Below are 18,148 nucleotides of genomic sequence, written 5' to 3'. Positions count from 1 at the left end.
TTCTTATAACTGTTTTTTTTTTCTCTGCCTTATATAGCCCCTCCTACAATGGTTTATGGAATTTATGCTGGTAATAAAAAGTGAGGAGGAATAGGATATGACTATTCTGCCCAAGGTCTTAACAGTTTCTTTGAAATATACTGATTTTGTTTTTTTAAAAAAAGCTACTAGGAATGCCTTTCCAAGTGCAAGGGGGGGAATCTAATCTACAACTCAGAATATTTGCATATTTACAAATCTAGTCAATTCGAAGGATATAATTATATCTTAACATGCCACAGGCAAAGCCTTAATCACCTATAACCCAAAAGTTTGGGAAAAACAATGAAGAAAGATTTAGAAATACAGTAGTATTTAAATGCATATGAACAGGAGCCTTGGGAAAAAGTCAGGTTATATAATAATCTAATGAAACACTTTGAAATAGAATACTCACAGAAAGATAAACAGAAAAACACTTTAAACAGCAGAGTGAAACCTACTACTCATAGTTCCTTAAGAGTCACTGGAGAAGGTCATTTAAGTCCAGTGCTCCCCACCCCCATCCTCTGCGAACTGAAATAGCAACCAGCCTTAATAATAACGTGAAAAGACGACTTCAAATTGATTCAGAAAGTTTTACTCTCTGAAGAAAATAAATATATTTTTACACACAGACACATAACCTTCTGGATTTTTTTCTCCATTTGGCATCATGTGGATTTAAGTGTTAGTATTAAGTAAATAATAACTTTTTAGAAATGACTAGAGTTCAAAAAGAGAGAACTTCTAAAACAAAATGTCCTATGGCAAACACCCAAACACTACATTTCACTAATCATTTATTATAAACCATGGTTCTCTCTGGGCAATAAGATTATGGGTGATTTCCATTTTCTTGATATCTATCTGGAGCCTTTCTTTTTTATTTAAAAAAAAAGGATTTATACTCAGAAAAAATCTATTTTCACTTTTAAAAGCATATTTTTTATTACACATTAAAAACATTTGTTATTAATTTACAAGTTACTTTCATGTTCAGTTCAGTTCAGTCGCTCAGTCGTGTCCGACTCTTTGCGACCCCATGAATCGTAGCATGCCAGGCCTCCCTGTCCGTCACCAACTCCCGGAGTTCACTCAAACTCATGTCCATCGAGTCGGTGATGCCATCCAGCCATCTCATCCTCTGTCGTCCCCTTCTCCTCCTGCCCCCAATCCCTCCCAGCATCAGGGTCTTTTCCAATGAGTCACCTCTTTGCATGAGGTGGCCATGCGAAGCTTTAGCATCAGTCCTTCCAATGAACATCCAGGACTGATCTCCTTTAGAATGGACTGATTGGATCTCCTTGCAGTCCAAGGGACTCTCAAGAGTCTTCTCCAACACCACAGTTCAAAAGCAGCAATTCTTCGGCACTCAGCTTTCTTCACAGTCCAACTCTCACATCCATACATGACCACAGGAAAAACCATAGCCTTGACTAGACAGACTGATTTCCCATTTATGATAAGAAACATACTTATTTTAAACCACTACATCTGCTAAGTCTATAAGGCCCCCAAATGATCAACATAGCCCCCTGGAAATTTGAGGTCTCTATCTCCTCTCTTTGAAACTGGGCTTCGGGACCACTTAACTGAAAGAGCACAGTCAAAGTCAACACTATGAGAGTGTCCAGATCCAAGACTTAAACTAGCAGCTTCTACTTCCTGTCTTTTGAAAGTTAACCACCATACTGTAAGAAACACCCCTGCCACCTGTACAAAAGACAATGTGGAAAGAAGCCAACAAGCAGCACCAATTTACCAGAAATGAGAGCAGCCCACCCAGGGAACTGGTCCTCCAGCCCTAAGTAAACCATCCCAACTGGCACGTGGTAGGGCAAAAATGAGCTGTCCCTTCTGAGCCCTGTTCAGATTGCACATTCATGGGCAAAGCCACGAAGTTTTGGAGTAGCTTGTTCCAAGCAAAAGATAACCAGAACACCATATTACACTTTATGCATTTGCCTCCACCTCTCCCCAGTTACCAGAGAAGGCGATGGCACCCCACTCCAGTACTCTTGCCTGGAAAATCCCATGGACAGAGGAGCCTGGTGGGCTGCAGTCCATGGGGTCGCTAAGAGTTGGACACGACTGAGCGACTTCACTTTCACTTTTCACTTTCATGCATTGGAGAAGGAAATGGCAACCCACTCCAGTGTTCTTGCCTGGAGAATCCCAGGGACGGGGGAGCCTGGTGGGCTGCCGTCTATGGGGTCGCACAGAGTCAGACACGACTGAAGTGACTTAGCAGCAGCAGCAACTCCCCAGTTACAATTTAAACACTTTGATGGGAATTCCCTGGTGGCCCAGTGGTAGAATTCAGAGCTTTCACTGCTGGGACCCTGGGTTCAAACTTCAGTCAGGAAACTAAGACCCCTATAAGTTTAAAAAAAAGAAAAACCTTTTAAAAAATAAATAAACTATTGAGGATATGACTCTGCCTTTCAGTTCAGTTCAGTTCAGCCACTCAGTCGTGTCCAACTCTTTGTGACCCCATAGACCGCAGCATGCCAGGGCTCCCTGTCCATCACCAACTCCCAGAGTTTACTTAAACTCATGTCCATTGAGTCGGTGATCCCATCCAACCATCATCCTCTGTCATCCCCTTCTCCTCCCACCTTCAGTCTTTCCCAGCATCAGGGTCTTTTCAAACGAGTCAGTTGTTCGCATGAGGTGGCCAAAGTATTGGAGCTTCAGCTTCAGCATCAGTCCTTCCAATGAACACCCAGGACTGATCTCCTTTAGGATGGACTGGTTGGATCTCCCTTTAGTCCAAGGCACTCTAAGAGTCTTCTCCAACACCACAGTTCAAAAGCATCAATTCTTCGGCCCTCAGCTTTCTTTATAGTCCAACTCTCACATCCATACATGACTACTGGAAAAACCATAGCCTTGACTAGACAGACCTTTGTTGGCAAAGTAATGTCTCTGCTTTTTATTATGTTGTCTAGGTTGGTCATAACTTTATCTTTATAGCCATTCATTCAATAAACATGTGAGGATTAACACGTATCTAGACTATGTGAGGGGCTTTCTAGGTGGCTCAGTGGTAAAGAATCTGCCTGCTGATGCAGGAAACACAGGTTTGACCCCTGGGTTGGGAAAATCACCTGAAGTAGAAAATGGCAACCTACTCCAGTATCCTTGCCCGGGAAATCCCATGGACAGAAGACCCTGGTGGGCCAGAGTCTATGGGGTCGCAAAGAGTTGGACACACAGAGCACACACGCATGCAGACTCTGCTAGATGGATTTTGAAAGTACAGAGATTAAAAAAACAGCCTTCACCTTAGAGAAGATTACATTCTATTTACAGGGAGAAACAAAAAAATGACAATGACAATCATAATCTCAAAGACTTAGCAGAACAGCCAGCAATAGTAGATACTCAATGAATGATGCCTGATGAATGAATGAATAAACCAGGTTCTAAGAACTATTTTGTGAATTATGTAATTATTAATACTACAGTGATTCCTATTACTATCATCCTTTTACAGATGAAGTGTACCAATTAGCAACATATTATTTGGTGGCGGTTTAGTCGCTAAGTTGTCTGACTCTTGTGACAGTCTCCTGCATTGCAGGCAGATTCTTTACCCCTGAGCCACTAGGGAAACCCCAACATATTACTTCTTAGCTTTAAATTTACCCTCTTTGTCCTGCTTCATAATACTGGGGCTGGACCCTGCAAACATTTCTCCTTTGTCAGATGGTACAGTGTTAGTTTTCATCGATAGAGGGCACTGGTGAGATACTGCAAGACAACTGCAGAGGAAGGGGCTTTTCATCCTGGTTTGGGATGCTCTGCTTCCCTGGTGGGTCAGACAGTACAGAATCTGCCTGCAATGGATTCCCTGGAGAGGGAATGGCTACTCACTCCAGTACTCTTGCATGGAAAATTCCATGGACAGAAGAGCCTGGCAGGCTACAGTCCCTGGGGTCACAAAGAGTCAGACACTACTCAGCGACTAACACTTTTATTTTTCATTTTCACTTTTATCCCCTCTAAAGTGTATTACTGCATTTTCTATCAAGTTTCTCAACCTGGTAAGCTGCTCTTAAAAACCAGTTCCAGCAGAACTTCCAGCAGGTTCACTGGCCACCAGCAGGCTGCATTTTCATGTGGCAGTCACTTCATCTTCAATGAGGCCTGACCCTCAGTCTTGGGGGTGGAAAGGGGCCTCTTGCAAGCTCTTAGTACTGCATCCTGTAATCCCCTTCAGCCCTTGGAAAACGTAGCTTCTTCCATCTGTTATGCTTGCTTTCCTTGGAGACCTCTTTCACCCTATTAGTAGTTAAGCATTGTTAACTTTTTACTAGTGTGTAAAGCTTTATATTAAATTTTCCTTATTCAAATTACTATGTGGTTTTTGTCTCTAGAATGGATTCTGGCAGGCACATGAAGGAATAAAAGGCCTCTTAAACAAATATGAGAGGGCTGAAGAAGCACATTTTCCCATGGCACCATCAAATGACTAATTAAGAATAAAAAGAAATTGAAATAAAGAGTCAACAAATAAAAATTGGCATGCCAATCTCTTTTAAAATCTATGTCTAATCACATTTCTTAGAAAACATATTTTATCTTTTTTGGTATTTCTTTCAATCTCCTATTTGGTAAACTGTTAAAAAAAAAAAAAATCAATGCAAATATTGGCCACAGGTGAGACCCAAGGCAAGAAAGGGTTGGAAAATAAAGAAGCTGTGGCTAGCCCAGGTCAGGTCATCTAAGACATGTGACTCCAACCAGAACCAAGAACTGGAATCAGAGCAAGATTGCCTAGTGATCAATAAGACTGGAGGACCAGAGCGTCAGTGTTCAAATCTGAGGTCTGCAACTACTGAGCTGTGTGACCTTGGGCAATTTATCTACTAACGATAATGTACCTACTTCAAAGCTCTATGAAGACAAAGGTAAAGTTTATATATATAAAGCCCTGAGGCTAGAACTCTATCCAAATTCTCTTTCTAACCTCCTCTCTACTTCAACATGCTCAATCCATTTTTTCCCCAGTATCATCTGACTATTACTGATCAATCCCTATTGAAATAGATATTGAATACCAATTGAAAATCTATATCTACCAAAAAGGTTTCAGAAGACCTATCTTCTTTCAAAACTGTTCTCCTTTACTCTTCCTACCATCCCTGGCCTTCAACTTGGACCCTGCTGAAATAAGATGTAGAATATTCTCCTTCTTAAAAAGAACAGGAGTGATACAGTACAGCCGACATTTCTCAATCAGCTCTTACCTCTTCCTTGTGGATCTGTCCCTCCCTCACTCCATGTGACTCTGGTGTCCTAAGGGAAGGGCTCACAACTCAACGCAAGATAACCAGACTCTGAACCTTGGAAGAAGACGAAGTGGAGGAACTGAGCTGCAGACAGTCATCAATGCCCAGAAATCCCCAGGGTTGCCTCACTCCTGCCCTTACTAAGTCCAGGAATTTGAGCAACTCCTTTTAAGTTGTGAACGACCCAGTGCATGTTAGAGAAATTCCTACTTTTGCTTATGTTAGCAAGAAGTCTACTGCTTGAACCAGAGGGCCCACATACAAGTCTGACTGACTTGCATCCCTTAGTTTCCCCATCTGTAAAGTTTCTGAGATACCTTCTGGCTCTGCTGCTGCTGCTGCTGCTGCGTCACCTTCTGGCTCTAACCTTCCCCAATTCTGACAACAGGGCAAGTCCCAGAAGACGTGCTCTGATTGTTCCGAATTCTCCGTAATAATGGCACCATTACCACCCAGCCCCCATATACCTTATGGACAAATGGGGGACTGAGAGATGCTTTCAAAGTCTTATATTTAGGTTATAAAACCACAAGCCTCTCGTTTGCCACTTGCTACATCTCAGCAGTATTATTTTGGTAACAGCGTCGCCACCCTCTCTGCTTTGGTGCTGAGCATAAATAGAACATGAACATTTCCAGGAATTGTCAACTTGGCACTTCTCACAAGGAGTTAAGATTTCTTTTAAAACACTAACAAAAATAAAGCCTAAGACTAAAACCTGCCCCAAACTTCTTCTAGAAGTTACATTTCTTTCTCAATTAAAATTTACTGTTTGGAAAAGGACAATGTACTCCTTTTTCCCCTTCTGGGAGAGAAGTCCTCCAAAGAATCATATCCATATACTCCTTACTGCTCAAACTGAGGAACAAGTATAAACACAGCTGCCTATTAAAATTAAGTAAAGGCAAACATTCCTGCAGCTAGCTACAACAGCAGCCTACAAGTCTGAACTATACCCATAAAAAGAGAACACTACCTTGCTAAACGTACAGTTTAACTCTGAGGCCGAGCCACCAGAAAAGCTGGTTATTGCAACTGATGACTTTCCACAGCATGATTTAGGAGCTGCAGAAATGGGGCCGGATTCCCGGATTAGAAGAGCCGAAGCACCATCTCCTGACCATAGCCAAGAAGATTGAGTTTTTTTTTTTTTTTTTTTACTGTCAAGGTACCCAGGGGCCTGTTCCTTGACCTCATATGGCCTCACATTACACCCTACTCCTCCCGCTAAAATAAAAGGATAAAGTGAGAGATGCGGGAGAAAGAGACCAACCAGGAATTAGTCTTTAGACAGTAAGTGGGGAAGAGAAAGAAAAGCCCCTGACGCTGCACTTCTGAGACAGACTGGAGTAGGGGAAAGGAGAAGAAAGCAGACTGGTAGATAACAGGCTCTGAAGCACCACAGGCTCTCAGATTAGGGAGGAGAGAAATGCAAATTTTGAGAAAGTGTCTTTACAGGACATGAATCAGCAGTCTTTGAAGTCAAAGTCTCTAGATTCCAAATTAGACTTAACTATGTTGTATAACCTTGAGCAAGTGACTTAACATCTCTGTGAGTGAGGGTAATAATACCTTCCGCCTCATCAAGTTACTGTTAGGATTAAATGAATTAATAAATGCAAAGGTCCTGGCACAGTGCCAGGCCAATAGTAAAGTAGGTCCCCAATAAATACTGTGATTATTATTCCACTAGTATTATTTGAGGCTCTTGTGAGACACAGAAAAGACTAAAATTAGTTTTTTATTACAAATTGAAACTATGGGCAGACAGATTGTCTGACCAACCCACAGACAGACAGACCAAGCCGGTCTCGGTCTTTACGACTGGCCGTTTGCGCCTCTCCTCCCCTCATCCGTCCTTCAGCCACCATCAGCTCCCTCTCAGGCTGACAGTGGCACCAGTGGTAAAGAACCTGCCTGCCGATACAGAAGATGTAACAGACACAGGTTCAGTCCCTGGGCTGGGAACATACCCTGGAAGAGGCAATGGCAACCCACTCCAGTATCCTTGCCTGAAGGAGCCCATGGACAGAGGAGTCTGGTGGGCTACGGTCCACAGGGTCACAAAGAGTTGGACACGACTGAAGCAACTGAGCACGCACGCAAGCCTGAGGCTGATGGCAACACTCAACTCACTCTCCGCTGGCAGCTTCTGTCTCCATTTGGACACAGCTTGATCTCCAGCGCTCACAGTACTGTGGGCAGTCTGTAATTACCAAACAATGTGAACAGACAATGAAAGTAATTCCCCCAAATCCAAATTCACCAGATAATTCAAAGCCCTCCCGTCAGTTTTTCTCTATCAACACAGAGCCTATGAATCCCCACAAAGCTCTAATGGAGTTTAATGCTGGTAGTAGACTCACACCTGCATGGGGTATGAAATGCTAGAACATTCTTAAGCTACACTGTTTACAGAATTCAAAGAATTAAAAACAATGGTGCGCACAGAGTTAAAACAAAACTACCTATCCTTCTACATCTCCATTCCTACCTCCTTTCATGGTCCCCCACCTGAAAATAAGAGCAACTCTCAAGCAAGCACAAAGCTTTGGGAGGGCCATTCCTGGGAAGCAACAGGTGAAAAGGGAGCCCAATCTGATGGTGAGGTCTTTAGGCTTTCAACCTTGGCAACACTTTAAAATTACCTAGGAAAGTGTTCGTGCCTGTGTTTGCACCTCTGTCTTTAACACCACTGCCCAGACCCCACCTCCAAAGATTTCGGCATGAACTGGCCTGGGGCTAATACTGAGGATCATTGGTGGTTGTTTTTTTTTAAGCCAGAGTTGAAAACCACCGAGCTAAATCAACCCTGATTGATCAGCATGATCAGCATGACTGATATAGCCAAGCGACCCATACATCCACAGGAGAGAGAAACAAATATCACAGGGAGGATTTCAAAAAGGAAATAACATTAAATCCATTTTTTAGAGTGATATGGAGGCATCCCTCCTGGGGAGACCTGTCACATGGTCTGCTGTTCCTAGAAAGAGCAGCAGTTTGCTGCCAACAGATGCATTATTTCATCAGTCCCATAAATACTTGATAAAAGTCTTCCGCTCTTGCTTTATGTCAGCCTTGCAGAAGAGGTGAAGGACGGGGTGGGAGGAGGAGCTTTCTGACAAAATGTAGGGCTGACCCATCAAAACTTCCTTTTAAATGATTAAAATTGGCATCAATAAAAATAAGATATTTTAGGAAAATCTCACCCCAGTATACCTCAAAAAGCCTTTGAAAATTTCCCCTTAAAGTGAAGAGAAAAGCATGAATACAATTTTTTAAAGGCTAATTTCGATTACTAACACTACAGCTTTATACAGTTCCATTTCTCAGCCAGTAGGGAGCCAAAATTACATAGCAAATGTCCTAAATCCAGAGTCAAGAGGCCTGGGTTCTGGTCTTGACAAGTTACATTAGCTGTGTGATTGTGGGCAAGTTGCCTTCATCTCCCTAGCCCTCAATTTTCTCAGAGAAAAATCAGATGATCTATGATCATCACCTTCCCAAACTTAAAGTGCACAATGCCAGGATGTTTCTCCATTTTGCTAACTTATTACATTAGCAACTGAAGGCATTTACAATTTAGACAACTTAAAATTAAGTCATTCTCACAATTCTGCCAGTAAATTTAACCAGTTGGCAGCCACTGTGCATCCACTGAGAAAGCAAAACAGTAAAGTATCTTGACTAGATGTTACCTTCTGTCTGAAGGATGGTTAGAGCCTTTCTGCCCCAACTATGCCAGCCACACTAAGCTTCCTGTCCCCAAACTCCCGTTGTTCTTTTAAAAGAGAAAATACATGAAAAACATCTTCACGCTTTTTGCTGTATCTCATACCATTATTATTTTCTTAGGATTTTCCTTTAACTCATTTCTAAATACCATGTGTTTTAAAGGAACTTCAAAAATAGAAGCCTGTTTTACTTGTGATAAATGGAAGAAAACCACTACAATAATACAAGGAAAAAAAAGCAAAACAACTGAATTCTAACTCAATACTGTTGTCCATAAAAGGCTTTAAGCATGAGGAGCTTTTTCAGTCTATTAAGAAGAAAAATTGTCAAGGGTTGCAAGAGACGTAACAGAAATACTTGTACCAAATGGAGGTTTTCCTTTGGATTAAAACAGGATTAATTCCATGTCCACACATCACCTGAAATCATTTTAAGAACCACCCAAGATCACGGCTGTGCACACATCTCACATTCTGGGAAGCACAACAAACAGCCGTGACTGGGCCTTAGCAACCAGCCACGGGACGCAGCATCTCTCCGAAAGGAAGGCTATTCCCCCAGAAAGTTCTGGGCTCTAGCCATGTTGTCACTGGGGCTCCCACTTGAGTTCCTTTGCACTTGTAGTCCCCTCTATCTGAAAGCTTTTCTTCCAGGCATCCACTCTGTTGAAGAATTCAGGTGTCTGCTGAATGTCCTCCCATCAAAGCAGCTTCCTCTGACCACCCCATTTACTGTGGAAAGCCTCTCCTCACCACCCCGCATGCTGTTCTTCTTCAAAGCACTCTCAACCTGATGCATTCTTCATTCACTTGCTTGTTGTCTGTCCCCATGAGACTACAGAATAGTAGGAGTCCAGAAGAGCGGGGGCTTTGTTTACTACAGTACCCCAGCACCCAATGTCTGGCACGTGGTCAGGACGAATATTTGCAAATGAATGAATGGATCTTCTCAGTTGATCTGGAGAGCCTTATTAACTAGTGCCTGGCACATGCTTAGTCCTCAAGAGGTATATGATAACTGTGCTGGAGACACACAGAAACTCAGGCTCACCATAGACTCTGCCTTTAGCACGAGGAGGGGTCTTGCTCTGAATGCTGACACAGCACACCCTCTCTAGGACACAGGATGCCACAGAGTGAAGTCTACTCAGCCACAGAGGAAGGGTCTGAACAGACCATGAGTCTGATGAACTAAGATCAACCCTGAATTTACCATACCCAGGTTGTGGTTTAGTCGCTAAGTCAGTCATGTTTGACTCTTGCAACCCCATGGACTGCAGCCACCAGGTTCCTCTATCCATGGGATTTTCCAGGCAAGAATACTGGAGTGGGTTGTCATTTCCTTCTCCAGGGGATCTTCTGGACCCAGGAATCGAACCAGGGTGTTCTGCACTGCAGGCAGATTCCTGCGTTGCAGGCGATTCTTTACTAAATGAGCTATGAGGGAAGCCCCAGAGTAGGTATGAATGCATGGTATAATTCAAAAATCCCACCCTGGAAATCTCTCTAATAAACCTATTACAATACCTACAGTTTTTGGGGTTTTTTTTTTCCCTTTATTGCTCAGTAACTTCAGGTGTATCCAAGTATACATCTGACAGCCTGAGTATATCCCTAAACGGTGGCTGGTGCAGTTCTGTGTGGTCACACAAGGCCAGCTCCAAAAGGGACAGGCTGAGTCCTGGAGACTCTGGGGTAGAGGGGAAACAAGCCAGCCCTACATCCTGCTCTGGTGAGGGCAGCCACACGGTCCAGGGCAAGGGTCCATGGCGAGAACCAGCTCAGGCAAAGTTACAACAAATGTCAGCCCCAGGACAGCTACTCCAGCAGGCATCCGATGCTAACACAGGAGGCGATCAGCTGCATTCCAAGGTATCCGTCCTTCATCCTTGCTGGTGGCTAAGAGACTATAAAAGCAGAAATTTAGCCCAATGAGGAAGGAAGGGGGAAAAAAAAAAAAATCTTGAGCCTAAAAAGGACTGGAATTAAAAGAAGAGTTGCCAGGCTGACTGTTCAGTGGGAATCACGGCGGAGACCCACTCCCACAGCCGAGGCCAACACGGTAAAACAGAGAGTCCTTGGGCCCAGAAGTCTCTACCATCATGACTTAAGGCTAAGTCCTACCAGCTGGTGAGACCAGGCTGCTGACAAACCTCCTTTCCAGATCCAGATTAGCTCGGGCACCCACATGAGCTTGTCAGCCTAGACAGGGGCCCATGAGTAGCGGGCAGCCAGGCACGCAAGCACATGCACGTTTACCCCGATTCAGCACCATCCTCACCCTCTCAGTGACCTGCCAGGAGCCAGGAGGATTTCCAGCTGATCTAGTGTCTAGTGTGTGACCTTGGCCAGTAAGGGACACACTGAAGCGTCCCTTCCATGGTGCCAAAATGGATTAAGTCATTTTATCACCAGAATTCCTCTTTTAAAACATAAAAGTCTTTATAAGGTGAGAAAAACAAGAAGTCAATTATCCATTAACGTGCTGGGCTTTTTTAAAAATATACAACAAAAATAGGGATACCCGTTATCTAGGCATATTCGGAGACAATCAAAGATTTAAAGTATTTTCTTTGGTGTTTGCTTTTTTGTTTTTATGTTTTGGGATTTCCTGGAGGCACAGTTTAGAAGAACAGAGAGGATCAAGCTACAACTTAAGTCTTTTCTAAAAAATGACACCCAGAAAATAAATTAAAAGCAACTAACTGGAATTAATCACCAAATATGGCCTTTGAGGTAGCTCAAAGTTTACAAGTGAAACACAAAAATTAACCAGACAAACAAAAGGAAAACCAAGAACCAAACAAGAAGACCAAAACAAGAAAACTTTTTATAAAATAAAATCAGTTCATGCAGGTCAATCAGGATTGACCTCTTGGCCAAAGAGAAAGCCATTCCTCCCCATTTGTTTTCAAAGCCTCCCAAGAGGAGACCACCAAGCCTACACAAACTAATAATTGCAACCAAAATGAGTAAGAAGTCAGAAGAGGTTCACGTCTACACACACGTATATATAAGCACCACATTTTCCTACATTCCAATTCCTCAAAATTCAAACATGCCTTTTAAAAAATTTAAACAGACTATTTAAAAGCTTATTAAAATTACTCCATTACAACTCCGAAGAAGCACAGGGATCCTGGGAAATAGGCCTCTGGGTCCATTTGCAAGTTTTATAGGGACATTAAACTGAAGGCATTTCAAGTCTAGTACTCTTCATACAATGTTTTTAAATAGGTTTCCAATTCAGTCCTAATTTAATTTTATAATTAAAATACTGCCATCAAATTAATTGATCTAAAAACTTAAGGTTTAAGGTCTCAAATAAAGAATCTGTTAACTAACAACTTCTTTAAAGTATATCATTTCCTCTATGCCTTACATACATAGATAGTGCTGAAACTTACGGTGCAGTGAATTTTCCATAACATATGTTGATTTTAAAAGTGATTTTTATAAGATGGAAAATTACAAAGTGAAGAATGGAATGATAAACTCGAAATTTGGGGTTTCTTAGTGAGTGGAGGCTAGGGATGAGCTAAGATTGGGAGCACGCCCAGGGGCCCTCAAAGGCCATGCAATAATTTTTTCAACTAAGTGACAGGGAAATGGGTGTTCACTTTATCACTATTCTTCATACTTGATTATATTTTGTCATCTTACTTAAAAATATTCAATAATTATAAAAAACTATTTAAAAAGTGAGTTTGTGTAATTGCCACTGTGGGAGGTACACAGAGCATCACATAAATCAAACTCTCTCTTCGGGATATTTTTTCAATAGCACTGTTACTCAACAAGAAGTACAACAACGAAGAGGACTTCATTTGTGCAGCAACCAACCTACTGTTCCATTTGACCACTTCCACAGAACTAACAAATTAATGTTATTTTTCCAAACTTCAATTTTTTCCCCACTCTAATGATTCATACTGCTCACTTAAAAACCTTTTTTTCTTCAACATCTATTAACTTTCACATTAGTAAAACCATAATTTCAATTTTTATTGTTCTTTGAATGAACTGCAAGAAATGAAAATGGGGTCATACCTCTTTGAACAACATACAAAAGTACTATTTACAACACCCACAATGATTATGAAATTAAATATTTTGGTAGTAATAAGCTTTCAGTTTGTCTGTTTTGTTGTTTCCAATTATGTATTGCCAAGAGGAACCTCTAAGTCAAATATCATGTAACATGGACTCCCTAATGTTTCTTTTACCATTTCCCCACTTCTTCGTTATTTATTCTGCTTTCAATCAAGTGGTAGAAACATCTTAGCTACTTCAGTTTGGCTTTGTTCACACACCTGGAGTATTTTATTTTGTAAGGATAATCCAATTTGCAAACTGAAATATTCAGTTCAATTGAATGAAATGAAAATATTTTTGCTTTTTCCACAGGGGTTTTACAAGGCCTTCCTAAGTCAACCAGTTATCTCATACAGATCAAATATTCAGACATACGCCATTAATAAAAACAGAAGAATTAATCAGTATTATTTAAAATCATTCAAAATATGAGGACCATGGGACAAAAATAACAAAGTGAAGTGAAAGTTGCTCAGTCGTGTCCAACTCTTTGTGACCCCATGGATTAATACAGTCCATGGAATTCTCCAGGCCAGAATACTGGAGTGGGTAGCCTTTCCCTTCTCCAAGAATTTTTCCCAACCTGGGGATTGAACCCAGGTCTCCCGCATTGCAGGCAGATTCTTTACCAGCTAAGCCACAAGTGGTCTTTTTATTCCTGGTATTTTTTTTTTTTTTTTTACCAGTTATATTGGTGTTTAAAAAACAGCAATAACAAACTCTGGGGACCCCTAAGTTGGAGTAGTTCTAACTATCATTGCTGTAAAAACCTTAGCTTTCTTTTTTCCTTCTTTTTTTTTTTTTTGCCAGTTCAGTTCTCTGCTCCTCAGTCTCTGCAGAAAGGAGAAGACAGGGAGGTGTCAAGCATGAACAAGTGTTTCCTATCACATCTTCTTCCTGCTACAAGCCAGGCTGATAGCACCAGGACTGTTTCTCTTTTCCATAGCTTCCAACTTTCCTTAAAATCAAAATGAGACACGTACTGCCCACCCCAAAAAACTGCTGTCCTTATAAAATTAAATACTCTGGGTGTTTGAACAAAGTCAAACTAAAAAGGATGCCTTTAAATCAATAGCCTTTAAAAACAAACTAAGCCAGCCTTCCACATAATTCTCATTGGCCATGCAGGACAGGGAACAGGTGCAGGCGTGCCTTCCTGGAGGCGGTCTCCTTCAGGGGTCTGACCTTTTCCAGCCAGCCGCTCTGGCACCCCGCGAATCAGTTATCAAGAAGCCGAAAGCCTGCTTTCCCATCTACACTTTCTAAATGGCTCCCGATGCCAAGGACTAAGATATGACCTGGCTCTCACATGAGAGCATGCCTCCCAAGTGACCTGCCAACTTTCCCTGGAAGTATTTCTAAATGTATCCTCTGAGTTTCCTCCTCCCCCTCTCCATCATGGGCCATTCCTCCATCCTTCCCTGCACTTCATAATTCCATCTCCTCGTCTGGTCCCTCCAACAGCCTGTGCCTTCAGACCAAACTCTTTACCCACTTTCAGGATCCACCGACCTCCACCCAGACTAAAATCACAACTTCAAATCCAAAGGGCATAGTTCCAACAATTTTGGAGCTGGCCTGGAGTGAACTTTTTGAGGCCTACCTGCAGGCAGTTCAACTATGGCTTCTTCTCTTGCCTTCTCCAGCTTCTCCCTTACCCAAGGGAATTCCTGCAGGGAATCTAGGAATGCATCGAAGGCTTTAGGACCTCTGGAAGGTAGGATATCCAGCAGTAGCATTGTTTTCCGGAGGCCTGTGGCTTGAGCTTTAATTTCTTGAACGTGGCTTTCTGTCAAGACCCCTTCCTGATAAAGATACTGGAGGACTAGCCCCTCCACCAGTACCTCTGCACCCAACTCCAGGCGAAGGGAGCGAAGCACTTGCTTGTCTCTAGCCTCCATTTCCCCCTGGTAAGAGACAAAATGGTAACTCAGATCACAGAAGTCTGATGAGCCCCTAAAGATAGTGTCTTACAATGCAAGCTCCTTAAGGTCATGGACATCTTTGAACCCTAGCAAAGCACCAGGCCACAGTGGCTGTTAAGCCTAGTAATATTAATTTTGAATGGTTCAGAACATGACGAACAGCACTGAACATGAATCCTCTTCTCTGTTTTTCTTTTCTACACAAAGGGAACCTAGCTCCATTCCTTGTTCTATAAAGAGATTTGGGGGAAAGTGGATCAGAGACCCTGCTTAAAAAGCAACTTTTATCTAAAGATTACAGAGGAGCATTTCATTCTAAAAAACTTGGGAAGAAATAGTGCTTTTAACATTGACGTCATCAGAGATACCCACCACTGCAGAAACGGCCTAGGTGCACGCAAGTGCCCTTTAGACCGTGTGCTTTTGCAGAACCTGAACAACAATGGGAGTGGGGCCAGAAACCGGCAGGTACCAGTAGTTTAAGGGTCATTTTCCCTAAGAGAAAAGGCCTACACACGACTGCCTTCAAAGAAAACATGAAGCGTTCATGCCCTGTCTATGGCATACATCTTACACCTACAATGTCTGGAAGAATTCCGAATCTCCATCACAACACTGTCATGGCCACACATGTATGGGACACTTAATGTCGTGGGGGTTTTTCCTTTAAAAGACTAAAAATAAAACAATCCACACGCCATTGAAGGCTTGTGTCCAAGACCACAGCATCAGTGAGGAGAGCAATGGCTAGGAGAGTAAGTGGCGGGGAGGGGCCGCGACGGCGGCAGGTGGGGCCTCATGACACATAGAAAGTACAAGCACAGCGGGCGACCCTGAGAGGCGGCAGGTGAGCAGAGGGGTGTGCACTTTGGCGGCCCCCGCCCTTGTGGAACTTCTTTTCATTCCCTTCCTCATCAGCTGAAGCTCTGTGGTATTAGGAACGGGAAGAACTACGAAAGATTTTCGGGAAACCTGACCCGCTAAAAAAAGGGTGCTGGGAATGACTTGCAGAGCGGACCGAAGGGAGAGCGGCCCAGGTATCCCCCCACCGCCACCCCAACCCGGCCGGCTCCGAAACGCCGCGAGGAAGTTAGCGAGCGTGGGAGCCGCACAGGGACCAGGCCGCAGACGCCACGGCGCGGGGTCCTTAAGAAAAGATGGATAGGGGGATGCCAGTTTCCTGTTACTTACGTCTGCAAACACGTATCTTAAGGGAAAAAAAAAAAAAACTGCAACCGGAATCCAAACTGTCAGGGAACCTGTACCATAAGCACCATCTTTGTTGAAGGCAAAGAACCTCTGAACAGGAAGTCATGACTCCATCTTTGTTAAGGGCAAGCACAGGAAGTACTGTGGTCATCTTTATTGGTGGCCAGGATGAAGCCTTTTCTGCCATGTTTGCTATGGGTAAATAAAATAACCACCTGGAGGTGGAAAATAGCATCATTTAGGGAGAAGGCAATGGCACCCCACTCCAGTACTCTCGCCTGGAATATCCCATGGATGAAGGAGCCTGGTAGGCTGCAGCCCATGGGGTCGCTAAGAGTCAGACATGACTGAGCGACTTAACTTTCACTTTTCCTTTCATGCATTGGAGAAGGAAATGGCAACCCACTCCAGTGTTCTTGCCTGGAGAATCCCAGGGGGAGCCTGGTGGGCTGCCGTCTATGGGGTCACACAGAGTCGGACACGACTGAAGTGACTTAGTAGCAGCAGGGGGTTATCTAAGGAAAGGAGTAATTGGATAATTGCATTTTAACGCATTATCTCCACCTGGGTCTTGCACTCAATTGACAGATGGTTGGGCCTCAAAAGTCATCTTATCAGGGAGGCCTTCCAAGACCACTGTTACTCAAAGCAGCAGTTTCGACCACCAAACTGTTTAAAATTCCAGTATTCACCTCCTCATCCCCTTAGTTCCAGCTTTGTTTTTATCTGGAGTATGTGTCATTATCTTACTAAAACTTTTACTTAATCATTTATTCCCCACCCAACATTAGATAATTCCTTTATATCACAGGGGTACTCCCCACAAAGAGTGACAAGTCAGTCAGGATTCAGTTACAAACTAGCTATTCTGCAAAGAAAGGGGTTTGTCATGAGGAATTGGGGACAATTAGGGGCTTCCCTGGTGGCTCAGAGGTTAAAGTGTCTGCCTCCAATGTGGGACACCCAGGTTCGATCCCTGGGTCAGGAAGATCCCCTGGAGAAGGAAATGGTAACCACTCCAGTATTCTTGCCTGGGGAATCCCATGGACGGAGAAGCCTGGTAGGCTACAGTCCACGGGGTTGCAAAGAGTCGGACAGGACTGAGCAACTTCACTCATTCACTCACTGTCATTAGAAGGACTTCCCTGAAGCTCAAATGGTAAAGAATCTGCCTGCAATGCAGGAGACCAGGGTTTGATCCCTGGGTCAGGAAAATCCTCTGGGGAAGGGAATGGCAATCCACTCCAGTATTCTTGCCTGGAGAATTCCATGGACAGAGAAGCCTTGTGGTCTACAGATTGTGGGGTCACAAGTCAGGCATAACTGAGTGACTGTCATTAGTAGGGGCTTCCCTGGTGGCACTGGTGGTAAAGAACTCACCTGCCAAATGCAGGAGAGGTAAGAGACAGGTTCCATCCCTGGGTCGGGAAGATCCCCCAGAGATGGGCATGGCAACCCACTCCAGCATTCTTATTTGGAGAATGCCATGGACAGAGGAGCCTGGCAGGCTAGAGTCCATAGGGTCGCAAAAAGTCTGACAGGACTGAAGTGTCTTAGCATGCACACATGCACACACAATCATCAGAAAGGCTGGAGAGGGTCTTGACATCTAAGATTGACTCCCTAAACAATACTGCCAAAATTGGAACGTGGAGTTTACAAGTCAATCAGTCCTGTAATGAGAAAGGCAAGAAACCCCTACTCCAGAGTCCTACCCTCTTCTCAACACTGATAGAGCAAGTGACTGACCATCAATGGAAATGTCAACCTCCCTCCTCAAAACATTCTAATTTTTGTAACCAGTTTAGAGTATTACTATACCATTTTACTATGCCAGTGACAATACTTTTACATCCAGTGGCAA

At 43.2% G+C, this 18,148-nt stretch overlaps 1 protein-coding gene across 1 annotated transcript in view; it reads right to left on the bottom strand.

The window, feature by feature from the left end:
• CRADD (CASP2 and RIPK1 domain containing adaptor with death domain) overlaps positions 1 to 16,423 on the bottom strand; it is a 199,337-nt gene extending 182,914 nt beyond the window's left edge. The window contains exons 1-2 of the mRNA XM_019960355.2: positions 16,267 to 16,423; positions 14,754 to 15,057 (exon numbers count right to left, since the gene is read on the bottom strand). Coding sequence (XP_019815914.1) covers positions 14,754 to 15,051 — 298 coding nt within the window. The 5' untranslated portion in view covers positions 15,052 to 15,057; positions 16,267 to 16,423. The remainder of the gene's footprint in view (positions 1 to 14,753; positions 15,058 to 16,266) is intronic.
• Positions 16,424 to 18,148: the final 1,725 nt, after the last annotated feature.

Source organism: Bos indicus, chromosome 5, assembly GCF_029378745.1.
Source record: "Bos indicus isolate NIAB-ARS_2022 breed Sahiwal x Tharparkar chromosome 5, NIAB-ARS_B.indTharparkar_mat_pri_1.0, whole genome shotgun sequence".
Lineage (NCBI taxonomy): Eukaryota > Metazoa > Chordata > Mammalia > Artiodactyla > Bovidae > Bos > Bos indicus.
The sequence above is the reverse complement of the archived record's forward strand: the minus strand, read 5'-3'. Positions and strand labels throughout refer to the sequence as shown.